The sequence below is a fragment of the Diceros bicornis genome, chromosome 11, assembly GCF_020826845.1.
Source record: "Diceros bicornis minor isolate mBicDic1 chromosome 11, mDicBic1.mat.cur, whole genome shotgun sequence".
NCBI lineage: Eukaryota > Metazoa > Chordata > Mammalia > Perissodactyla > Rhinocerotidae > Diceros > Diceros bicornis.
The window spans coordinates 30,692,943-30,719,570 of record NC_080750.1 but is presented as its reverse complement, the minus strand read 5'-3'; the positions used below and the strand labels follow the sequence as shown (position 1 = coordinate 30,719,570).

Sequence of the window (26,628 nt, the reverse complement as noted above, 5' to 3'; positions counted from 1 at the left end):
GGTCTTCCTCTGTTTTGTACATGGGACGCTGCCACAGCATGGCTTGAAAAGCAGTGTGTATTTCCGCACCTGGGATCCGAACCCGTGAACCCCGGGTCACCAAAGCAGAGTGCGAGAACCCAACCATTATGCCTCCAGGCTGGCCCCTGTATGCCTCTGTTGTTAACGTGATTTTCTTGTAGGCAACCTGTGTTTGGGTCTTGCCTTTTAATTGGAGTGTTTTAAACTATTTAATTTAATTATTGATATGGTTGGATGTAAACCTATCATCTCACTACTTGTTTTCTGTTTGTCCCATATAGTCTGTGGTCCTTTATACAAAAATTTTTCCTAACTTCTTTTGGGTTGAGTTATTTTATTTTAGTCTTCTATTTTTTCTTCTCTGTTGGCTTAGTAGCTTTTCCTCTGTGGCTTATTGTTTTAGTGGTTGCTCTAGGGTTTACAGTATGCATGTTTAACTTATTTTGCTCTACTCTCAAATAATGTTATACCACTTCATGTTTAAATTAATCTTATAAGAGTCATATTTTCCCCCTTCCATCCTTTGTGCTGTTATCATACACTTACTTCTTTACAGTAGACCCCCTTACCCATGGGGGATAGGTTCCAAGACCCCCAGTGGATGCCTGAAACTGTGGATAGTATTGAACCCTATATATATATATATATATATATATATATATATATATATATATATATATATATGTTTTATTTCCTATATATACACACCTATGATAAAGTTTAATTTATAAATTAGGCACAGTAAGAGCTTAACAACATGATAACTTCTCTTTGGCATATCGTAATTGCCAGCATCACTACTCTTGCACTTTGGGGCTGTTATTAAGTAAAATAAGGGTTACTTGAACACAAACACTGAGATGCTGGGACAGTTGATCTGGTAATTGAGACAGCTACTAAGTGACTAATGGGCAGTAGTGTATACAGTGTGGATGTGTTGGACAAAGTGATGATTCACGTCCCCGGCGGGATGGAGCGGGACAGTGAGAGATTTCATCACACTACTCAGAACAGCACACAATTTAAAATTTATGAGTTGTTTATCTCTGAAATTTTCCATTTAATATTTTCCAACTGCAGTTGACCGTGGGTAACTGAAACTGCGGAAAGCAAAACATTGGATAAGGGAGGACCACTGTATGTGAATCTGTCCATTTTTTAAACCACTTTTTCTTTCTGTGCTTAATTTTGGAAAGTGTTCCTATTTCTTCAGGTTCTTGTTTATTTATAAACATTGGAGTTACTACCTATTCAGAACATAGAGTGTTGCTCCTGGATAACCAAAAGTGTTAACCTCTTAACTCTCTTGTAGGTAGAGAACGATACTGATTAGTAATGAAAATGTCTTTGCCCTCAGCAAATAATATAATAGGGAAGTAACTTGTACAAGGTAGGAAGAGCAGTATGGTTTTTTAAAAAATTAATAAAAAGTCACTTATTAGTGCATCACTTTCATGAATTCATACTATCAGAAAAGGTAGGACTGCATCCCTGCCCGTGGTCTTGCTTACCCATAAAGAGTAAGGCTGGGAAATAAGTTTGCCCTTAAATGAGAGAAACTGCATATAACAGCTTCACTCTGATTGGTGATATGTGTTAGAGTTTGTTTTATGAAGTGCTAAAAGAAATGCTCCCTTAAATTTTAAGCTCTGGTTACTCTGAGCCTTCAGAGACTCAAGATAACATTGATATCAGGCAAGTATAAGTCTTTACATATATAGAGTTGATTATTTCAGTTTATTTGGTTACTCAGATTTTGTTTGGAAAATCATATTGTAGCCTCTTGTTTAAAATTTCTACTTTTCTATAAAGATGAAAATTATATTAGTACAGTCATGCATTGCTTAATGACAGGGATATGTTCTGAGAAATGTCTTTAGGTGATTTCCTCATTGTGTGAACATCATAGATGAACTTACACAAACCTAGATGGTATAGCCTCCCACATACTCAGGCTAGATGGTACTAATCTTATGGGACCACCGTCATATATGCAGTCAATTGTTGACCAAAACGTCATTATGTGGTGCATGACTGTAGTTCTATTCAGTACTTACTATGATAATGTTTATATACTTTAGAATTTACTTTCTTAGTGTCATATTTTAAAATGAAAATATAAAATTACTAGAATTAAATATGGAGAGTTTAAAAAAAATAATGTTTGAATAGGGAAGATCTTTCCAGATATGATGTGAAATTGAAGAATCATAAAAGAAAATATTAATAAATTTCAACTACATGAAAATAAATGATTTGTGTACAGTAAAAAGAACCCCACCACAACCCATTCCAAAAAATACATGAGAAACTGGAAAAAATATTTTCAATTCGTATAGCTGACAGCTAGTTTCTTATTAATTTCTGATGTATTCCAGGGTATTCATTATAGCATTATTTGTAATAGTAAGTTTTTAGAAACACTAAATGTCCCTTAAGAGTAGATAGGTTAAATAAATTATGATGTATCCAGTAGAAAGTAGAAAACTATGCAACTGTTAAGAAGAATGAAGCAGATTTATATGTATATAAAATAGAGCTCCTAGAACAGTCTTGACACATAGTTGGCGTTCATTATATGTTTGTTGATGAATGACTGAGTTTTTAAGTGAACAAAAGCAAGGTCTGACATACTTTGTATAAATGCTATCATTTGTATAAAAAAAAAGGATATATACACATGTGCACAACGGAATATATACAAAAAAGTGGCAAGTTAGCAGAAGATTCAGGTGGATGAGAGATAGGGAAGTAGTAGGAACAAAGACAGAACGGTAGGAAATGCCTTTTGGTACCTTCTGAATTTTCTAACGTGCATTTTAAAGGTTTTCAAATAATTAATAATTAACATAAAATACTGTATTTACAGGGATGAAAGTGAACCTGCCCAAATAGAAGATTCAAGTGTTGTTAAACCTGATGGCTGGCTTGATGATGAACCCAAATTTATTCCAGATCCTAATGCTGAAAAACCTGATGACTGGTAAGCATTCCTCACCTTCAAATGTCAATTTCATATGTTTCTTACTTGCTTTGTTGTTACTAGTTCATATGATTGACAGAAGAGACTTAAGGTTACTATATTTGCGTTGTTCTAATATCCTAAGGAATGAAGACATGGATGGAGAATGGGAGGCACCGCGTATTTCTAATCCAGCATGTCGGATTGGGTGTGGTGAGTGGAGACCTCCCATGATAGATAACCCAAAATACAAAGGAGTATGGAGACCTCCAATGATAGATAATCCTGACTACCAGGTAATAACCACTTGTTCCAGTCCCATAGTAAAGTAAAAATTGTTTGACATTTCTGTTATATATCTAGTTATTGATAATGTTAACTTTTAGAAATTTGATTTGTAATAGTGTGCCTTAGCTATCTTAAGAAGGCAAAGAAAATAGACTTCAACTAATTTATATTTAGAAAGTAAAGCATTCTTTATTTAATTTTCTGGGGGAATAAAATTAAGAACTAAAGATCAGTCACTTCATACTATATTTTTCCCTAGTAATCAATTGATGATCAACAGGACTCACATTGTATATTTTAGTAATTGATACCTGTGCTTAATTAATGTGCTCCTTACTTTCTGGTGTTATTAAAATTAGGATGTTTTTTTCTAATATGAATCAGATATCTTTTAAATATACCTAGCTTTTTGGGTAGAAGTCCCTATGTTATCCATTTAACACTGTAGTTTTTATCTAATTATTCATTGACATTTTCTAGCATTTATTATATATATGCAGTTACATATTCTAATTGCTCACTGTAGTTTTCTTCATAGCATTTATCACAAAATGTTTATTTTGGTAACTTTGTTTTTAATGTCTGTCTTCCTCCTTAGACTTTAAATTCCATAATACAGGAACCAGGTCTGTCCTGATCATCACAGTATCCCTAGCACCTGGCATAGTGCCTGGCACAGAATAGATATATATGATGGTGGAGTGAGTCAGTGAGTGATCGTAGTGTCGAATTGATTTGATTTGGTTGAGTTTAATCATTTAAGATCTAATGGAACTTTTATGTTGAATAATTGTTCTGAGGTTCAACCATGATTGATTATTGATGCCTGTCATGGTGTATGTTGAAAGGAGTGGCTCCATTTCTGCCATACAGTGACCTCTCTGATTTGGGCAATTTTAGTGACATCTTGCCTTGAATAAGTTTATTAAATGTAAAAAACTTGTCTAAATTAGTATCACGTACTTGTGAAATGTACTCAAGTTTCTGTGTGTGTTTCATTTTCACTTTACCTTGTTTTGCAGTTTAATGTCAGTATCATTCATAGGGAATATCATATACAGAAGAAGAAGAAAGAAAAGTTTATTTCTGGTGAATTACTAATGAATTAATATCAGTTAAAGTTTTCTTTTTCTCCAGTTAGTATTGCTAATTTCATTCCGCAGCAACTACTTCTTGAGTAGCATCTATAATAAAATCATTTGAAAATGTCTTAAATTATTTTTTCTTCCAGGGAATCTGGAGTCCTCGAAAAATTCCTAATCCAGATTATTTTGAAGATGATCATCCATTTCTCCTCACCTCTTTCCGTGCTCTTGGTTTAGAGCTTTGGTCTATGACCTCTGATATCTACTTTGATAATTTTATTATCTGTTCGGAAAAGGAAGTAGCGGATCACTGGGCTGCAGATGGTTGGGGAGTGAAAATAATGGTAGCAAATGCTAATGAGGTACAGTATTTACCATATAGTAATAATAGGACTTGGTCCTGTTATAGATTATACAAATGGCCCTTAAAAAGGTAAATAAATGTGCAATAATTACTAAATGCCAAAGAAATGTACTTAAATAAATTTATGTAGACAGAATATTTAGCTTTACTATATTATGATACAATTTCATTATAAACTACATAATGAACTAAATATATATGTAAGTCTTCATTTCATTCACTAAATTATGATAGCACCATGGGATTTAATGCCTATTTGCTGTTTATAGAAATAAGACTTCTTAATATCTTTGTCACCTTGTCAATGCAAGGCCTAAGTGGTAATAGTAATCTAAATATTATTCATTTTAACTACTTTTCACTTAGGGAAGTGTAGAGATTTAATATTATTAAATTGTGTTCTAGTTTCTTTTCTCTCAAATCTTAACACTATTTAGAAGAGATAAAGCTAAATATTTCCACACAATGCACAATGCATTTTGGAGAATGTATCTTTAAAATCAATTATTATAAAGAAAAATTCGTATCTTACATTTGGTTTCTTTGAATATTAGCAAAACCCGTCAAAAGAGTAAGTTAAAGGTAGAGAGATTCTCGTTTTAAACTCTTAACTAAAACATTTGATGATTTTAGATTTTATTTTAATAAGAAACAATTTCCTTACTGAAGATTGTATGTGAAATGTGTTAATAAAAAAGAAAAACACAATAATTCTCAGGTTGATTTTATTAATAAGTCTTTTAAAAGTACAGAATGAGTTATCAGAGAGTTGTATATTTTTAAATGAACTAGATAATACATCCACAGAGTAATTCTATCCTAAAATTTACCAAAAAAGAAAATTGTCATAACTCTTGCTGGTAGGTTAGCAGTTTCCACCTATGTAGTAACATATCTTCTACTACGAAGTCTCAAACAGTGATGCATGCTGATAATTAAGGAGTTTAAACTTTACAGACTATAAGATGGGAAATTAAAATATTTTTTAGCTTATAAGTTCATCACTCCTTAATATAAAACACCTAGGTAAAATAAGTTTTTTTTTGAGGTTTGTAAAATCTGCATTGAATTTTTATTCTTATTTCTTCCATAGCCTGGTATATTTAAACAGTTAATGGCAGCTGCTGGAGAGCGCCCCTGGCTTTGGCTCATTTATCTTGTGGCAGTGGGACTTCCACTAGCATTACTTACTTCATTTTGTTGGCCAAGAAAAGTAAAGGTAAAGAAAATGAATTTCCTTCAACTTAAAAAACAATCTCTTAGTGTTAGGAGTTCTGTGAATGGAGCAAGTGGTTCTTAAAAGTAATAAACTAAATTTCCTATAAATTTTTACTGATAGTTCACTGTGTATGTCAGTTATTGTAAAAAACCTTTTAAAAAATAATGCTTTGCTTTTAGTAAAAATAGCTTATGTTAAACTATTACAGAAAAAATATGAACATGCAGAGTATAAAAAAACTGACATATGTAAACCGCAAACCAAGGGAGCACTGGAGCAAGAAGTGAAGGAGGAGAAGGCAGCCCTGGAGAAACCAGTGGACTTGGAAGAGGAAAAAAAACAAAGTGATGATGAAATTCTTGAAAAAGGTAAGATGATAATAGTGATTTAATATGGGGACCCTGGGCAAAGCTCATAAAAACAGCTGATTGTCTGGTAAACACTAGCTGTTGCACTTGCTTATTGTCCAATTTATACTGCCTGTATCCCCAAGAATGTGTGCCCATGGCAAAGTGGAGGAATCCTCCCTGCCTGGCGGTTGTACCCTGAGCAGCCATCCTGTTCATAGTTTTGGTCTTCTAGGAAGAAAGAGATTTAAGTATTGTTCAGTTGCTTCAGAGCCCAGCAACTATGAATCCCATATGCCTTTTTGTATAGGACTTTTCTTGCCTCTGAGAATATAGATGAGATGGAGGTATAGACTGTGGCCTCTGTAGAAGAGTGGTAGGTTCAGGGCAGGTGATTGCAGCAACAGAATCAACACCAAGTCTTCCGATGGCTGCTGTTTAGCAGAGAGTTTATCATATCAAATAAATAATTTAATCTTCTGAAAGTTTTGCTGAATCACATGTCCCCTTCTTACCCTATACTGAACTCCTGAAGATGTTAGAACTGAAGAACTGAGGCTTTTGGTGGCTCTCCATTGAGACCTCTTTACGCACATCTAGGTAGAAATAAAACTATTGATATTTGTCAGGTGTCCCCAGCCAAGTTCCAGATTGAGCCCTTTGCAACTTAAATTGTCTTGAGCACTATTTTTAACCTAATGTTTGATGAAACAGTTGACTTAAAAATGATACTCTCAGGGCTGGCCCAGTTGTGTAGTGGTAAGTTCGCTTGCTCCACTTCAGTGGCCCAGAGATCCACAGGTTCAGATCCCGGGTGCAGACCAGTGCACCACTTATCAAGCCATGCTGTGGCGGTGTCCCAGAGAAAATAGAGGAAGATGGGCACAGATGTTAGCTCAGGGCCAATCTTCCTCAGCAAAAAGAGCAAGGTTGGCAATGGATGTTAGCTCAGGGCTAATCTTCCTCAAAAAAAAAAAAAAACCCCATACTCTCTCAAAAAAAGAAATACACACACACATATGTATTCTTTGATTTTCATATTACATAGACTCAATGCTTAAGAATTCTTAAAACCTGTCCTTTTCTTCAAATATGATGATCTATTTATAAAATATGGTAAAATAATGAGTATAATTAATTTTTAAAAAATTTCTAATGGAAGAAATTGCTTTTAAATATTGGAATTTAAATAAATCCCCCGTATTGTATTGTATACTTTTCAGTAGCAAAATTCTAATTCATTGAGTCTTTGCCTTTAATAAAATCTGTATTCTAGAAGAGGAAGGTGAACCTGAGGAAAAGAGTGAAGAAGAAATTGAAATCATAGAAGGACAAGAAGAAGGTAATAAATCAAATAAGTCTGGATCAGAGGATGAGGTAAGCAACTCTTTAACAGAAAATAAAGTAGTTTCTATATATGATCATTATCAATAAAAAATTATTTCAATAAAAGCAGCAATCTGGCTTGTGAAGAATTTTTTGCCATATTTCTCCCGGCTTTCATAAGAGCTATATTGTTTTTAAAATATATCCATAAAGAAGGCAAGAAAATACTAGAATTTATATCATCTTAATGCCTAATGAAACAGTATAAAGTAAGCCTGTAGTTTACAAAATATAGAGCTGCATCTGTAAAAAATCATGACTTTATCATTAAAGTATTCCTTTGAAAAGTATGATAAAACAGACTATTTGAATATTTAAAGGGTAATTGTTTATTACGAGACAATTTTCTTTATAGCCATTGTGAAAACATTCTCCTTGTCTCAATAATTTAGTCATGTTTTGATACTTCATTCATTGGGTAGTTGAGTACTATCTGCCTGAAATGGTGTTTTTCTTAAATCTTGAATAAATAGTTTTCCCATTAACTTGATATGTCTAGTCCTTTTTGCATGCTGATATATAATAGAACTTTCCATAGTGCCTCTTTTTTCAGTCAGTTATTATGGAATCAGAAACCATCCAGGGTATAATTCAGAACCAGAGCTTTCTTTTTTCACCCAGCATATACCAAAAGCCTGTTTTCTCTACTTCTCTAGCCCTTTAAGAGCTGCACAGTCTTACCCCGAGTCGCCATCCTCACCACTGTTGGTGCTTAGTGTTAGGGAGGGAACAGAACAGACAGTTTTGTCTGGCCTGTTGCATGTGATGAAAAACTTTCTGTTTTGACTGTTTGGAGAAATCTCTTTTATTGTTATTGTTTCATTATTTTCTAAAGCTTATTCAGTACATATACCTGATTACTGGTCTGAACTGCCTTGTGAGTTTTTAAAGGGGTTTGGGGAATCATTATCTAGCATGAACATCTATATTCTGAGGGAGCCAGGTGAAGATAATTTCTTCCACAACAAAGTTTTAAACAGTCATTGTTTCAGCTGTCACTCTCTTACTAATAATACTTGCAATAATTTATTTGAATATGTATTCTAGTTATATTTTGCTTCACAAAATATTTTGTGTGTCTGTGTTTGTGTGTGTGAGGAAGATTAGCCCTGAGCTAACATCTGTCGCCAATCCTCCTCTTTTTGCTGAGGAAGACTGGCCCTGAGCTAACATCTGTGCCCATCTTCCTCTACTTTATATGGGATGCCACCACAGCATGGCTTGACAAGCGGTGTGTTGGTGCATGCCCAGGATCTGGACCAGTGAACCCTGGGCCGCCGCAGCAGAGCACACACACTTAACTGCTGCACCACCGGGCTGGCCCCTATTTTGTGTACTTTTAGTCTCATATATATTTGTCAGTGAGTGAAAATAAGCCAATTTTTGTATAGCATACCCTTGAGAAATAATTATAAGTATTTTGTATAATACCATATAACACCTTCATTATTTTATTTTGTTACGCAAGTTTGTGTATAAATGCTTATTCTGGAAGGATAAGAATTAAAGAAAAAATCCAAACCATGAATTTGATTTTGCCCTTTCCTCTCCCCTAATATTTCTCAAAGTACTATGTGCCAGAAGTTCTTAAAAAGTCTCTGTAAAACCAGCTCAGCAATTCTTTACTTGCAGGAATATTGTGATGAATAGTTAGTGCTTAATATCCCACAATGAAAATATTGTATAACCTGTTAATTATGACATTAAATTCCAAATCATAAAATTAAATCATGAATTCAATTGTTAGAGTATTCCTTGTCAGATGCATATTTGATAAGCAGTTATTCTAAAAATGTATTCATGCCAGTTAAAACACATCAAGTTATATACACACTCGATCAGCTGCATGAAGTAAAGGAACATACATTAAGACAGCATTTGATTTGTTAGAACATGTATTTTAGAGAATAAGAAATATATTATTTATTACTATTACTAGTTACCTGTTGTACGAAAGTAAACATTTTCATAATTCTTTTTTCTAGATGAAAGAAGCAGATGAAAGCACAGGATCTGGAGATGGGCCAGTGAAGTCAATACGCAAAAGAAGAGTACGAAAGGAGTAAACTATATTCAAGTATTTTTAATTCCCGAGAGAGAGATTTGGATTCTAAAATCATTTGCCAGACTGAATTTGAATCAATCTGCACATCTTGTTTCTAACATCTAGCAATGTTATTCTTTCAGACATTTACTTTAGTCTTTCTTTTTAAGAAAAAAAACTTTGAGGTTACCTGGTCTTTGAATTTAGAATAAAAGCAAGTGGCACGTTACATATCAGATTTAAGAGATTAATATCATTAGAAGTTACACAGTTTTAATAGTTTGGAGAAAGTTTTGGTTTGTACAGAGCGAAATAATATGCAGCAGCTTCACTGCTATTGGAAAAATCAGTTCTTGGAATTTCCTCTTAAACGGCTATACTACAATATAACTGGTAGCTCTCTGATAAAAATGAGAGTATGTTCTGTTGTACAGAGCTAAATGCAATAAAGTTTCTGTATGGTTATTTGATTCTATCAACAATTGAAAGTGTTGTATGTGACCTGCATTTACCTAGTTTGTGTCAAATTATAGTTATGGTCTGTTGTTCACTTAAATTATAGATTCCTTTAAAGGGGTGCTTTGTTGACAAGTCAACAAAACAGAAATGTCTAAGTGTCATTCATAGAATCACTGGTTAATAGGGCAGCGTATTTTACATTTGAATACAAAGACAATAGGTTTATCAAAACAAAATGGTGTACAGATTTTTTTTCAAGCTTTTATAGTTGTTTTATGCTTGAATGGCTTATCCTATTCACAAGATTGCTATGCGTACATTGCTCTTGAAAATAAAATTTAAATGTTTTCTTCTTTAAATTATACCCATTTTAATAGGTAAATTATTGTTGGGGGGCTGTAAGTTATTTTCTTTTATCTGATCTTTAAGAGATTCTAATGGCTAATAGGTAACAGTCATTATGCTTTGTATTTTTATCTTGCTTTTTTCGTGACAAATTCAAGTCTGTTATCTCATCTGGCTTGAAAGCGGCCTCTGAGGTAGGTACAGCAACTATTACTATTGCTCCTCTTTTTAAAGTAGTTGCCAGAAGTCACAGAACTACACTATAATGGAGCTGTGTTGTTCCATTTAAAATATTTTAAGAATTTTTTACGTTTGGGTAACAGGTTAGACCCTTTGGAAGGTGATCTAAATCTCTGAGACCACGGAACTACTTTAATACTAACCATCTAGAGAACTTTATACTAGTTGGGTAATATTTTGGATCCCTTCATGGAAACACACACCCATCCTTGAGCAAGCCCCAACTAAATGCCCATACACCTCCCCCCCAATAGTATATTTAGAGCTTATGTATAAAGAAAAGGAGTCTCTAGCTTCTTGTACTAAAGGAAGCCAAACGTAGCTAGTAATACTATTCACTCATTTTAGAGAGTGACTTGAAAATGCAAATAAGTGCTTTATTCCATTGCTGTGTTCTGAACTTTCATAAATTGGTGGTGGAAAGTCTTAACACTACATAGTTAACCATGCTTTGTATTTATTTAATACTAACTGAACTTAACACATCTTGCAAGGACTCCCTTTCTTGCTTTGTATGTGGAATGTGCACATGAACTAGACATGCTGAATGATTCTAGAGGAGAATGTTTCTGAAGGTAAACCGCTACTTCAGGAGATAATCCTTCCTTAATTTTACAGAAACTTTCTTGCCTGACAAGTGTCTTGTATGTGAGCTTTTTTTCTGAAGATATATTAAAGGTTTTTTTTGCTCTCTTGGTTGCAGATTCATTTTAACTTTAACGTTTGGTTAAACTCCATGAGCTTGCAGTGGTAAAATCTGATCAATTAGTTTTGCCAGCTCACTGCTACTTCCTGTGGATGTGCCCTCGGTGGATGTATCAAGGCTGACAGGTTTAACCAAAACTTAAGCTCTTATAAATATGTGTGTTAGATCCATGCAGTAGACAAAGCATATTCTTCCTTAGTAACAAGATGGCTTTTTCCTTTTACTCTCCTAATCTGACTTGATTGTTTAAAATGACTTAAACTTTATCCTTTTCTCTAATAAAGGAGAAAAATAAATGTATTTTGATTTTATTTTAGTTGGCCTTTTTAGAGGCTTTTTAACTTTACCAGGCTAAAGTAGCTTCCTTTTTCTTGAATATTTTTTTAAGATAGCCTTGCTTCCATTGATCATTTCTCTAGAAAGACACTTACTACTAGAATTAGTAGCCTTTTTGAAGTGTCCACATTTGCAAGAGACACAGGATGGAACTGCTTATATCTTAAAATTAACCACTAGCAATTAATTTAATATACCTTAGAAATTTAGAACATTAATCTAAAAATGGTTTTGTATTTGGTGAAAACTATTCAGAATAGTTAAGACATAAATATGTTACATTCGAAGCCTCTATGAAGTTTTTTCAGGCTATATGTTTTAACTTTAGCAGGATTTAGAGATGAGGAATTAGATGACTGTTATCAGATAACTACTTAAATCTCCTATGTATATGATTTATTACAACACAAATAGCATTTCTACATAAATTTTAATAATCTCTTCCCAAATTATAGCTCCCATGCATTTCCATAGTATGACAGCTAGAGGAGTTTAGGAAATAAAATTATCCCTAATCTGACAGGGAGATGAGGTGGGTTGATGGGAGAGAAAATGTATTTGGGGATGCATTTGGAGCTTGTCTCTAGAGATCTAAATGCATGGAAGACCAGTGGTAGTTTTAGAGAAGATAGGCAACAGGATAATTAGAAAATGACCTTTAAACACCTCACACAGTGTCTTACCACATATTTTGTGTTTGTTAAATGAACACAATTTTAAATTCTTTGTAAAATTGGGGAATATTTTCAAGTTTTAATAACTTAGACTAAACATTTGATAAGCCATCTATAAATCATGTATAAAATTTAAAACAAGTTGGGTACATTATACAATTGATTATAAGGTATCACTTTAGCTTCTGTCATCATTCCTTAGCATCCTCCTCCATTATAAGGTAAATTTGGTCCTAAGGCCAACATAAAGTCCTTGTTATTGTAAGTTTGTCTTTAAATACCATTAATCTCTATGATTTAAGTGAAATAAACTGTAGCTTACTTTTCCAGTAGAGTAGCTAAGAGGCAATTAAGTCATTCTCTCTTCCAATTCTTAACCTTTCATATAATCACATTCTCTTTTCTTTCATGATTTACAGGTGGTCTTTACTAAAGTAAAGTGGTCTTAACTAAAGCAATCTCTGGTCTTTTGCTGGTAATTTGTGTGATATCAGCACTGAAGAAATATCTGAGGACAGCCACTAGAGGGTGTTAACTCACGATAGGGAAAAACAAAATTATTGGGGAAAGTCAAGAAAGGCTTTACATTCTGAAGAATTAAGATCAATTTTGCTTTGCTTTGGACCACAAAATTAATTTTAGATTCTATATAATTCACTTCTCCTTTTTCTTTTGGAAAAGGGACTAGAGCAGAGGAAGAGTTAATGGACAGGAATAGAAATGTGACATTATAAACTGGTTGAACTACATGCTTATATGATTTTGGTTACTTTTCTACAAAATGTTTTGTTGATGCACATACAATTCCAAAATCCAGAAATCTCTGAAGATCAAAAGTTTTTTCATGTTTGATACCCAAACTCATTTGGCAGCCAAACCTCACCTCCCTTACAGGCTTTTATATAGTCTTTATTTATCACACTTAGTATTAAATTCATATATTTTGCTACAGAAATGTTAACGTATTTGATTACAGGTGCTACCCCAAATCAGTTGTTCCAAATTCTGAAACAACTGATCCCAAGAGTTCCAGATAAGGAATTAGTAGCTTGCTATAAGTAAAGTCCAAAGGGAATATAAAGAGGACAAATTTTGGATGGAATGCTAGTAAGTGTCAATATTGAGGGAAGTCCTATTGGGGGACCCTAAGGAAAATGGGTATGCTGGCTTTCCCTGGCAGTCATAATTCCACCAGCATTTAGAGCTAGGAAGTATTAAAGAAAAAATTATTCTGACACTTGCTCAAACAGTAAGGAAGACTTTATTCAGGACTGTTGTAATAGGTGCCAAGACTATCGCAATAGGGGAGAGAGATCAGGCTCAACTCTGAAGACAACAGACAACTGGGAATTTATAGTCAATGAGCTGGGGTTGGGGTTTGGTGGATGGAAAATTACTAAGAGGAGATATCAAGGGTAGGGGGATGCTTGCTAAACTGATTTAACAGGATTCTTGCTAAAGGCAGGCCAAGGTGATCAGATACTGAGGGTGGGGGAGACTTAACAGGATTCTTGCTGAAACTGGACTAGGCAAGCCAAAGACATGACCTAAGATGAGGCTTAGTTGAAAAGCGGGTTCAGAAGTGCCTGGCTAAAGTTTGGTCAAAGAGAGAGTCTTTGTCAGAAGCTAGACACAGCCCCTATGCACACTGTTCACCTATATTTCTAATATAGAAATTGATATCCTGAAGTGATATTATTGCCATAATGAATACAAAATATATGGCATTGGTTTACCATTTACACAAGCAGGTGGGGCATGTATTTCAGGTAAAATTTTGTCACTACTGAGTTGATAGCTCTAGGGGTAGCTGTTGGAAAAGCCAGAATGTAAAATGAATTGGGTGTTCCTTGATGCTTTTAGCAAGGTATCACAAGAAAGAACTCACCAGTTTCTAAGCAGAGATGGAAGGGAATAGAGAAAGATCAGATATTAGGAACCTCACACACAGGATTTTAGAAAAGCCAGTTGCTTCTGTACACTGAGTAGCTGAAAAGGTTCAAAAAAAAAATTTTTTTTTTTTTGAGGAAGATTAGCCATGAGCTAACATCTGTTGCCAATCCTCCTCTTTTTGCTGAGGATTGGCCCTGGGCTAACATCTGTGCCCATCTTCCTCTACTTTTTATGGGACGCTGACACAGCATGGCTTTGATAAGTGGTGCATCAGTCCACACCTGGGATCTGAACCTGCGAACCCCGGGCCGCCGAAGCAGAGCACGTGAACTTAACTGCTACACTGCTGGGCCTGCCCCCAAATTGTTTTATTTTTGAGGTGTGTGTGGGGGGGAAGCCCAGTAGGACTTCTCTGCCAGTTGTTAAGCCAAAGAAAGGGACCCAGCCCTGCAGTGATAATCTGGGTGCAACATTCCCAGTGCAGTCTTATTTTCAGTTGGTTTCAAGGTAGCCTCTATTAAAGAGAGGAAGGGTCCTGTGAGGGAGGAAAGAAATAAAGCATACTTTGAGAATTTGGTCTAGAAGAGTTTGATGAAGGTTCCTAGCATATGGAACTGGAAGCATAGAGAACAAAAGGCTGAGTTTTTGAGGGAATTGTACTACCTAAGACATTTGAGCTTGGCCTTAAAGTGATGAGTACCAAGCTCATATCAGCAAGAAGTGGACTGTTTTCACAACTCCCACAAAGGGCACACTCCTGACCTCTACTGCAGTCCGAGCCATGGGGGAAATGGATAAGGAATAACTTTCCAGAGAGGAGAAGCCATGGAAGGCAATGAACAAGGTAGTCCTTTGACAGAAATCAGAATCAGGGTCTAATCAATCAGGGAACCTCTCCACTATCAGGGACAGAATCTTCATAGGGTCTCCCAGGAGTATTCCACAATTGCTTTGAGTCAGTAAGTGTTTCCCTTTATTCCATTTTCCAAATTGACAGTTTTTATTTGGGTATCCTGTGCCCACTACACCACTATAAATGGGCAAAGGTGAGGGTGAGAGCAAATAATTTGCCCATCAGTTTGCTCACCAGACTATCAGAAACCACATCTACAACTGATGGACCTTGATAGAGATCCTGGATTTTGAGCTGAATCAGTAACTGGATGAGGAGGGGTTGAATATGTTCTTTGTGTGGGAAGAAGGTTGTATACACAGATACTTAATAGCAAGAGAAGAGGACTGTGACTGAGGCTGCTAGTTGCCACCAAAATCCTCTATCTGCTTCCATAGTAATCAAGTTGTAGCTGGAATATGGCTTCCAGCTAGGCACTACATTTCTCAGTGTCTCTTGCATCCAGATGTGATTAAATCTCCAAACCACTGGAACGTGAAAAAACATATGAGCCATTTCTAGGCAGGCCCAACACTTAACACCCTGCATCTGTTTCCCCATGTACTTTTTATGCAAATTAAAATAGTGATAATTAGAGTGACTTGGAAGCCATGGTTGAAAATGGCAGAGCCATCCTCGAGTCCCTGAATGATTATGTGGAACAAAGCCTGCTAGCTTGCAGTGCTCACCTCAGAACCATTAGTTGGGAGAGAAACTTCTATATTATTTTATATTCTTTATCACTGTGTCTCTTGTTTCCGAAGCTTAGCATAACCTAAAAAATACAACCCACCTTTCTCCTGGCAATCTTGGATCCTTTTTTGAATTCTTTGCTTTTATTTTTAAAATTAATGTATACTATCCTGTAACATTTGTTTTAATAAAAATATTATTCCCCTAAACATCCAGTAATAAGATATGCTACTTATCCTGTGGCTTTGAACAACTCTGGATACACCACTACACCACTATATATATATACACTCGTTACTTAGGCAACAATATCAAAACACAGACAATCTCTGAAACAGCTTTTTATTAAACAGCAAAACATAATTGCAACACAATTTTAAATGTTTGTAAGTTAGGTCACAAAAGGATGCAAAATGTTTGCAGTATGACTATTATATATTCATACAGCTAAAGTCAGCAAATCTTACACCAATACAAACATTATTATTCCATGATTAAAAGTATCCCAATTCTAATAACCATAAGCTATATTAGTGGATTTCTTTTTTATTTAATATTTTAACATTACACTTCTTATACTAATTTCCTTACCAAATAGAATCTACAAACTAAATTTTTAAAAATTGTTAAAAGAATGACTAAACCCTGCAAACCAAGTAGTTGGGTTTACAGAAAATTCTGGGAGAAGTAGTAAGAGCAAATACTGAGAAAGTATCCATTAGTATACATGTACAACTCTCCCGTTTTATTCATGATTCCGATACTAATACACTCTTAAGGGATTTTGCAAAAGTTGATCTGCTGGGTACTACAAATAAACCTTGACACCAAACTTTTTGTAACTATTCTCTTCTAGATGTGGTTTACATAAGGTTAGCCAAACTTAATCCACTTTCATATATATCCCCCAAAAGATCTGTCTGTGCCAGAGAGAACACAAACCTGGAGTAAAAACATTTGGAGTTGGTTACTACTGTTTACCAAGTACTTTTTCCATCCTACTTCTATGTTTCTAAAAATTTTCTATTTCAAACACACACACAACCAGAGCTCACCTTTTCAGATCTCAAGTGGGTTATTTTGTGCAAAGGGAAGTTTTTAACATCAAATCTTCCCAATATGACAATTCAGTTTCAAATAAAAATCATTTATATAGCCTCTGTTTTCAACTGATTCAAGAGAAACCAGCCACCCTATCTTATTACTAAATATAACAAGCCCTAACTGAGAAAGGATCTTATTTTGGTTAAGTGTCAACAATTAGAGTTCAGGTTACTCTCATAGGTGATTAACTATTGAAATTACTTTTACAAATGTGAAACCAATTTTTTCCTTAGAGGAAGGAAAAGGGGAATAAGCAAATGAGAAGAGGCACACGATGGTGGACAGGGTACATAAAGCTGTGCATTCAGTACATGATTTTGGTCACTTTTTCACAACATGGTGGTTATTTTCTTGTATCTCTTACTATGCCTAAAATAAAAGACAGTGCTAAACCTATAAATCAAATTCAGTAAAACATTTTCAAGTTTCATAAATATATGCATTTCTAATTATAAAGTCTCTACAATACATGTGCACGTTTTTATAGACTAACATAATACACAAACTCATGGAAGTCTTCTGTTATGCTCTTAATTTTGCCTAGACCTGACATTATCTTCATAAATATTCAAGGAAGCCACAAACAAAAGTACTATTACTTTTGGAATCTATCCAAGTTTTAAAGAAAAAATGATCAGCAGCAATTCCGTAAAACAGAAGGGATATCAATCCCTTATTTTCTTTTGCTTTTTGTGTCAGTTGTTTGAAAAACGCTAGAAGCTGACATGAGGTTTTCTATATATTGTCCAAGAACTTGGTTTTCTGATTTTAGCTTCAGATTTTCTTCCTTAACTGCATCTACTCTTGCAGAAAGATCTATATTAAAAATAAAAAAGCCTATTATCAATAAAATGGTGGCAATGAGTCCATATTATAAAATGCTTATTAAGATTCATTCATTAAAAAGATACCACAATCCTTAAATTTTCTGTTTTTTAAATTCAGAGTACTTTAGAAGTATACAAAGTAAACTCAAAATTTACTAAAACTTCTTAAAAAGAGATTTCACATTGGACTAATTTGTAAACAGCATTTACGTTGAGTAGTTAATTCTTAAAATGGTTATTTAAAAAAATATGGACTTTGTTTTTAAAATGTGAATTTTGGTTCATGTTTTATCAACATAAAACCATAATGTCCTCTCTAGAAATGTTTAAGAAAATGAGATAGGTGAACACAACTGAATTCATATACTGGATATAGACAGTTTCTAAGCAATTGATCATTTTGTATTTCCACATTAGCAAGAAACTCAAAAGACAGTTCTTGATGATCAAATAAAACAATATCTCCATTCATTCATTTAACAACTAAGTATTGGGTTGCCCTCTAGGAGCCAGGCACTGTTCTAGAGGCAACAGTAACAAGAAAGGTCCCTGTCCTTACAGAGTTTACATTCTAATGTGCATGGGGGCACATGTGCATTTGGGGGGCTTGGAGTGAGAGGGGAAAAAGCAAGAAGGGTAAGGGTCATGGGAAGCAAAAGGGAAGTTGCCCTTTTATACAGAATAGTCAGAGTTATTTTCATAAAGGGAATTTGACCAGAGACCAAAAGGAAGTGAGGGAATAAGCCATATAGATATGCAAATAACTAAGGGAAAAAGATTGAAGCATGGGAACAGCAACTGCTAAGACCTTGAGTGGAAGCATGCTGAAAGAAAAGCAAGGAGGTCAGAGTGTCTGAGGTGGAATGTATGAGACAGTATGTGTGACATGACTCTGAAAGGTCAAAGGGAAGTAGTAGACTTCTAGAGAGTAACCTGGTTTTTCTAACTGTGAAATGGGAAGCCATGGAGTGACATGATCTGCTCACTCGGGTGTCAAAAAACAAAAAACACAAGCTCTTAATTTCATTAAAAACCAAAAGATGTTTCAGTGGTAGTATTAATTGTATGCAAGACATTTAGAAAATGAAAAAACTCAGCTCAATCTCTTTTAATCTTGGAGGCTAATGCATTGTTTTTACTTTAGTATAAGCTTTATTGAAGTGGATTTAGTAACACAATACAGGGGCTTAAAAGGGGCTCTCATGTACAAATGGCATTCTGTTAGACCTTGAAGGAAGCATAGGAACACTACTGACTTCCTTATTGAAGCATATCTGCTTTTTAAAATCGCCAGCCAAAGCTATAGGCAGGAGGAGAAAAAAAACCTATTGAAATGGACTTTAAAGTTTATACTTTTTAAAACTATGCACACTCACAAAACTTAGCAACATAAATACTTACAGTTTCAATTAATTGGATGTTATTCAAGAAAACTACAAAATGCAAGCTAACCTTCAAGTGTGTGTTGGAGTTCCAACACTTGATTAATAAGTCGTGTTTTTTCCTCCAGTTCCACCTGATTTTCAGCGTCAACTGCTGTAATAAAAACATTCGAATTTACTATTAATTAACATTAGGTACCATTTGTGTAGTGTAGCGCTTAAAGATCTGCAAAATGTTTTATATTCATTATCTTACTTATACAAGAGCCCTGTAAAGTAAAAAGTTACATCCCACATTGCAGATAAGGACACCAAGATGAAGATAAAATGTTCTGCCAACATGTCAGAGTTCAGGAACGAAAGCTGCCTTAAATCCTTTCTAGAACTAGATGGGATATAAATAAGTAAATTAGCCAAGATCCAAGCCTTCTAAATATTGCTTCTCTGTTCTTTCCATTGCTTAATAAAGCACAAAATATTTTGTGCTTAATATACATAAAACCAGGAACATGCAAAAAGGAAAATAACATACCATCCATGTCAGCATTCATCATCTTGGGTAATAAACTTTTGGGCCTTGGATAGAAAATCCTTGATGAATGATCTGCAATAAGAAAAAGTTAGAAAAACAGACACATATAGCAATAAAATATAAGCTTGTTTTTCAAAAGAAAATTATATGACCCAATAGGACACTTTGCACATGCTTTACTGTTTCTAAGAATAAAGTAAACACTCAATGGGTAAATATGCAAAGGATATGTACAAATAATTTACAAAGAGAAGTATTAAGTAAACAAGAGAAAACGTTGAATTTCTTGGTAATCAGAGAAATACATAATAAAATACCACTATACATTTATTAAATTATTTTTTAAAAGATAATGATCAATGCTAGCAAAGTTATGGAAAAACAAATACAAATATTGGACACAAATTTTAAATATGTAACCTTTTTGGAAAGCAGTATGGTAATAAACGAGATTCATAAAAACATTGAAATTTTTTTTACTAAGTAATTTTAGTCTTAGAAATTTAGCCTAAGGAAAATTACAAAGAAGGAAAAAATTATAGAAAATCTTAAGTTCAACATTATTTATAACCCACTACATTGGAAACAACATAAACTGTCCATTTAGAGTCTGGTTAATTATAGTTGCAGTTTCTAATCAAGTGGCTACTAAAAATAATTGTGATGACTATAATAACATGGAAGAATGTTTACAAAATTGTATCTTCCTTCACTGATGAAAATTATGTAAAGTATCCATAAATATGGATAAAGAGAACACAGAAAAATGGAAAAAGCTCTTACATTTAGGATTGTGGTTGGGATGAAGACAAGTCTCTTTAAAAATATTCTTCATTATTAAAGTATTGTTTTACATATACTATTTAATACTTTTATACATAAAATTCAAAAGAAAAATACTAGGTATCTGAAACACCAATATGGAATAAATGAAAAATGTCCCCTTGTCACCTCCTGATTATGGTTAAAACAGACTAATTGGGATGTAAATAAGTATATAAATATTAACATTTTATTGTTTCTATAAAAGGCTCCAAAATATTAGAGCACAAAATTCTTGTGAAACATGTTCTGCTCTATTGCTAACATTCATTTCACATTCAATGTGCTCAAAATTTATTAAATAAAGCTACCACAGTATTACTGAAAACAGATTTGTTAATCAGTCTACTCACTGAAGCAGTTTAGACCTGTCAATGGTGTTACTCTTTCAACAAGTATTTTTTGAGCACCTACTATACCCCAGGCATTCTTATGCCTCCATATGCTAAACAGTGGAACCCAAACCTATTGAACAAGGATGTCCACATACTAGAACTAGGATCACAATCAAGAGTTATCAGTGTATTGTATATTCCCTCACAGCTTTAGCTAGTTGTGTGACACTTCAGATACTGCCACGAACATGGAAATTCTTAGTTTAAACCATCTCTCAAGTAAGATAACAGTCTAAACAAGAAAGATATTAAACATCCTTTACATAGCATTATTAAAGAATTAACTAGCTATAAATGGTATAAAATTAACTTAATGCTTAATAAATCTATTCCAATCTTCCAGCATCTTTCCACTTATCCAGCATTAGAGCTGCTCTCCCTCACATCTTTTTCACGTGGTTTTAATTATCAAGTTCTTTGTACTTCAGAGAAAGTATATATATATTAGTACATCTACATAAATTCAAGTAGACCGATTACTAAAAATTTTTTCAAAAGTTCTTTTTTTAAGTTATTCAGCCTATTGTAGTACTTGAAGACCACACTTCAAAAATTATTCCTCTCCATTCAATCAACATGTCTCTTCATAATTGAAAAGGAAGAGTGTCGGCGGTGAAAACTTTATTTGGCACTTCCCGGAGAAAAGAGCACTTTTCACGCTATTTCAACCACCAATCTGGCTAAAGAAAGTCTGAGACGGATGACAGAGGCAATAGCCAAAAGCAAAACTAAGTGATCCTGGGAGTACTGAGCAACAGCAGACTGAAACATGGCTATTTCCCCTGCTAAATAAGATAGAAAAAGTGCTTCAAATTTCTAATATTTAGTATTTTTAAGAATACAGCTAAAACAAAATTGTAAAGTTATAAGATATACAAGCCAAAGCAACAGATAATCATGAAATCAATGCACCTGATTTTGAAATCAGATATTGTATAGGGATGGAGTATACTTCTTTTGCTTATGTTTCAGTCTAATACTAAAATTAAACCAAAAAGTCTTCTACAAAACCAGACTGACCAGTGTAGAAGGTAAAGAAAAAGAAGCCAGTTTCTGAAATTTTGGCCACTATAACCCAAACAAAAGAAAATCTATGCATGTCTTATCAAGTTTGACTTCATCTGAAAAAATGAAAGAAAAAAAATCAAAAAACAGGATGGAGGGGGCTTAGAGGAAAAATTACTCTTAGAAAAACACATTCAAGACTGGAGTGGAGGCAAAAGCACAAAAGCCAGGCATGAGGACAGTGCCATAGGACACACTACACAACCCAAGAGAGCACTACTCACATCACAGTCTATGTAAGATTGCACCCCGAAGATTGCACAGTGCAAAACCCGCCCAACTATATGCAGCAGCCCTGTGCAAAAGGGCATTACTCTTTAATCAAGCAGACCAGAGCATTACCAGCTGCCTCTGCACAACAACGGAAAAGACAAGTAGCAATTTTCTCTTATTGTGTGATTAAATAGACTAGCCTTAAAATGCTACTCTTGTGCATATTTCAAGTCTCTCAGTAAATTTAGCGTAATAAACTGATTTATTTTATATATGGGATCAAAAGGTTTGTTGAGCTCTTTATATCAAAGTATTTTAACCATAGATTTTATTTTCTTTCAAAACAGGATCAATATTCAAACTTAGTAATGTCTACATTAGCACAGTACTATGTCATAATATGCACTCAATACAAGACTGAATTGTTCAATTATAAAATCCTTTTTTTCAATCTGCAGTTGCTATCATATCAATCCAATTCCATGTCAAATGTGCTGTTAAGAGTTCATTTTCAACTCCTGCTCCTACACATAAATGCAAATCTAACATGAAAAGAGGGAGAATCCAGACCAAAGTATCTCAAGTGTGAGGACACTGAAATGAATGTGGGGTGCTAAGGCTGCTCGGTTGATCCTAAATCTGCCTTAGTTCCAAAATGGATATGGTTCTCCGAGATTCTTCAACCCTGACCTAAGCCTAGGGCAAATCTCAAAAACTTTTCTCAAAAATTACAGCAAATTTTGGTGCCTATCTTCATCTAGCCTTGGTCAGTGGAAGAGAATCTAGAATTATTTTGATAATTTAAGTCCAGGAAACAGAAGGTATGAGAGAACAAGGACCAGGAGAGTGTGGCAAGCATTAGGACAGACCCACTTTCCACGCACACACACCTAACTGTGACCAAAAGCTATCATTTTACCAAGCATATCTCTATCTTCTTTTGTAGTACCCCACAACACCCCTCTTCTTAAGAGGCAGTTTAGCACCATGATTAAGAACATGAATTTAGATTACCTGGATTCAAATCCTAGCTCTATTTATAAGCTCTGGAGCCTTGGCCAAGGTTAACATCTCAGCCTCAGTTTCCTCATCTGTAAAATGAGGATGGTAACAGCATGTACATCATAGTTTTGTTGTGAGAATTTAATGAGTTGATATATATATATAATGTGCTTGCAACAGTACCTAGTACATAGTAGGTATTCAATAATGTTAGCTATTATCTTCTCCTTTAGCTCTAATTCAGGCCACAAAAAGAATTTTAGAAAAACCATCTGGTCCAGCTGCCCTATTTTACAAATAAACCAAGGCCAATGATGGCAATCGCTTACTCACCATCACAGTAGTTACCAACAGAGCCACAACTACAGACAATGTCCCAGTCTAGATTTTTCCACCATGCAACCACAGGTATGCTCACATCTGAGACCTGAGATTTTGAGACATTTTCCTGATATCTGTCTAACCTCAACGACCCAACTTTTCTGCATCTAAAACTGATTTTCATCACGTCATTCACTTAACTAGTGAACTGGTAAGACTACTACAATAATGTCACTGTGCACTAATATACTAAATGTTTGACATATATTATTAGTTCAGAAATCAACAGAAGGACATTGCAGTTTACAGATGTAGACACTCATCTCAGAAAGATTATGTATCTTGCCTTAAATTTCACAGCCGATGTCTATATCAAGATATTGAACCCAGGTCTCACTTCACAGTTTTTTCCATTATGTAATGGAAGACACTTTAATATGGCCCTATTCTAAGTTTGCCAAACATTTTGCAACCCTTAATGTCAAATTCCTTTGATATTTCGACTAGCTAAGCAACTGAAGATAAATTTCATTCCCTTCAAGCTGCAGCAACTTTCAACATAGTTTGTTTAGCTCCGTTCAAGTTCTCATTTGTTCCGGTTAGATACATCCGTTTAAAATTCCATAAGATTAAGGAACTGTTTGGCCAAATGAGGATTTGAACAGAAGCTAGATCCCCAGAGAGTGGCTAGCTATACTGAGTTTAATCAGTGAGTACAGGCACAGAATATAGAGGCATAGCTTTGGATTCTCAGGTACAGATACGGCGTTGGGAACATAGCACAGCATCCTTCACATTGTTACGTCATAGTACTGGAATCGATAAACTGTATAACAAAAGTCCTGCCTTTCAGGAATGGATCCTCTTTCTCCTTTCCAATCTTAACTCCCCAAAACTTGTTCGGCAGGACCCTTGAGAGAAGCCCATGAGGACACTAACCCAGGAGCTGCTTTCAGACCCTGGAAGGATGTCGCCAGCCCTTACTTTACCGCTCACTCGCCTCCCTTCCCGCCTCGGCGTCCAATCCCATTTCCCGGGCTCTGGGCAGAGCAGCTACGGGCAAGCCCAGGCGTGCCAGGTCCCAGCCCACCCCAACGCCCCTCCCGCAGTCCTATTTCAGGGCGGGGGGCCGGACAGCGGCCTTTGGATCAGGAGCGGCGAGGCGAGGCAGCAGGATGTCCGCGTCAGGGGCCGCTCGACCCTCCGAGCCCAATAATGAGGAGAAGATGAGAAAAAGAAGTTGCGCAGGGGTTCTGCAGGGAGCCAGGCCCCAGGCCGCTCTTCCCGGCCCCGGGGCGCCTGGCCGCCGGGCCGCGTCTAGCCCGCCCCGCCCTCCAGACCCTCGGCAGTACCGAGGCGCCAACTCCAGACGCCTGGGGCCAGGCCCTCCGCGGCCCACGACGGCCCTCACCTGCCGTTCGAGGCGCCGGGAAGGGAAGGGATGGGCAGAACGCCTCAGGCCGGGACACTTGAACCAACTGACACCGGCAGCTCCGTCCTCTCCGCCCACAGAGCCTGCGCCGAGACGGGAGTCCCGCCCCGTCCCGCCCCGTCCCGCCCCGTCGCCCGCCAATCCCCACTCAAGAGGGCACGCCTGCGCATTAGCTGCCCGGCTCCCCAATCTTCCTATCTCAAAGGTCCTGGATCCACCTTTCTGCCATAACAAAAGGACATTGGCGTCCAATCAGGATTGAGATCCTTATGGGCGGGCCCGGGAAGAGCAACAGCCAATGACAGCGCGGAAGCTAATTTAAGCGTGTGAAAGCCAGTCCAAGCCAAGCAGCTCTTCAGTCTCAGCAGGACTCAGAAAATTGGGGTCAGAAATTCAGTGCGGAAAATTCTGACAGCTGTCAGGAAGGAGGTTGGTAAAAACAAACGCTGGGCGAGAAAGAGATGGTTCAAATTCAAGAAAAGGGCATTTACAGACATTGAGAAAGACAGCCTTTGCAATACTGTAGTTCAATTCTAAAAGCAGACTTTTCCAAATTTTTTTATTTCTCAAATCAGAAAACCATAAGTGTACCTCTAGAGGATTGCTCCTCTCCTCATCCTCCCCAAACTATTATTAAATCTATAGTGCACCTGACCATTTAATAATATTTTAGAATTGAGAAAATACCTTAATAGTCCTTTGATATATAGCACTTTCAGTCACCTTATCCCATTTGATCCCCACAGAAACCCACAGAAAGAAACTGAAGCTTAAGATAAATAAATGTCTTGCTCAAAGTCGTACACGCAGCGTGAAATGCTGTGTTGCCAGGCTTTGGGACGTGATGTAATCTGGCTTGATACTGTTCATAGATATCTAGCGCTTGATATAAAGCAGAATCCTGCTTGTTTTTTTTTTTTTTAATTTTTTGTTTATTGCAGTAACATTGGTTTATAACATTGTAAAAATTTCAGGTGTACATCATTATACTTCTATTTCTGCATAGATTACATCATGTTCACCACCTAAATACTAATTACAATCCCTCACCACACACATGTACCGAATTATCCCTTTCACCCTCCTCCCTCCCCCCCTTCCCCTCTGGTAACCACCAATCCGATCTCTGTCCCTTTGTGTTTGTTTATTGTTGTTATTATCTACTACTTAATGAAGGAAATCATACGGTATTTGACCTTCTCCCTCTGACTTATATCGCTTTGCATTATACCCTCAATGTCCATCCATGTTGTCACAAATGGCTGGATTTCATAGTTTCTTATGGCTGAGTAGTATTCCATTGTGTATATATACCACATCTTCTTTATGCATTCGTCCCTTGATGGGCACTTAGGTTGCTTCCAAGTCTTGGCTATTGTGAATAACGCTGCAGTGAACACAGGGGTGCATGTACCTTTACAAATTGGTGTTTTCAAGTTCTTTGGATAAATACCCAGCAGTGGAATAGCTGGATCATATGGTAGTTCTATCCTTGATTTTTTGAGGAATCTCCATACTGTTTTCCATAGTGGCTGCACCAGTTTGCACTCCCACCAGCAGTGTTTGAGAGTTCCCTTCT

General features: G+C 35.8%; 2 protein-coding genes and 1 long non-coding RNA gene across 4 annotated transcripts in view; 2 read left to right on the top strand and 1 right to left on the bottom strand.

The window, feature by feature from the left end:
• CLGN (calmegin) overlaps positions 1-10,534 on the top strand; it is a 42,031-nt gene extending 31,497 nt beyond the window's left edge. The window contains exons 9-15 of the mRNA XM_058550110.1: positions 2,891-3,004; positions 3,129-3,279; positions 4,503-4,718; positions 5,814-5,939; positions 6,148-6,307; positions 7,563-7,663; positions 9,658-10,534. Of these exons, the coding sequence (XP_058406093.1) occupies positions 2,891-3,004; positions 3,129-3,279; positions 4,503-4,718; positions 5,814-5,939; positions 6,148-6,307; positions 7,563-7,663; positions 9,658-9,738 (949 nt within the window). The 3' untranslated portion in view covers positions 9,739-10,534. The remainder of the gene's footprint in view (positions 1-2,890; positions 3,005-3,128; positions 3,280-4,502; positions 4,719-5,813; positions 5,940-6,147; positions 6,308-7,562; positions 7,664-9,657) is intronic.
• Positions 10,535-16,280: 5,746 nt separating this feature from the next.
• Positions 16,281-25,219, bottom strand: SCOC (short coiled-coil protein). Its single transcript, XM_058550109.1, is given in 5 exon segments — positions 16,281-17,874; positions 19,338-19,421; positions 19,800-19,871; positions 25,029-25,179; positions 25,181-25,219. Coding segments are annotated over 5 exon segments (489 nt in total). The 3' UTR covers positions 16,281-17,731.
• LOC131411342 (uncharacterized) overlaps positions 25,165-26,628 on the top strand; it is a 69,031-nt gene continuing 67,567 nt past the window's right edge. For both annotated transcript variants that reach the window (XR_009221543.1, XR_009221542.1), the window contains exon 1: positions 25,165-25,478. This is a non-coding gene — a long non-coding RNA (uncharacterized LOC131411342). The remainder of the gene's footprint in view (positions 25,479-26,628) is intronic.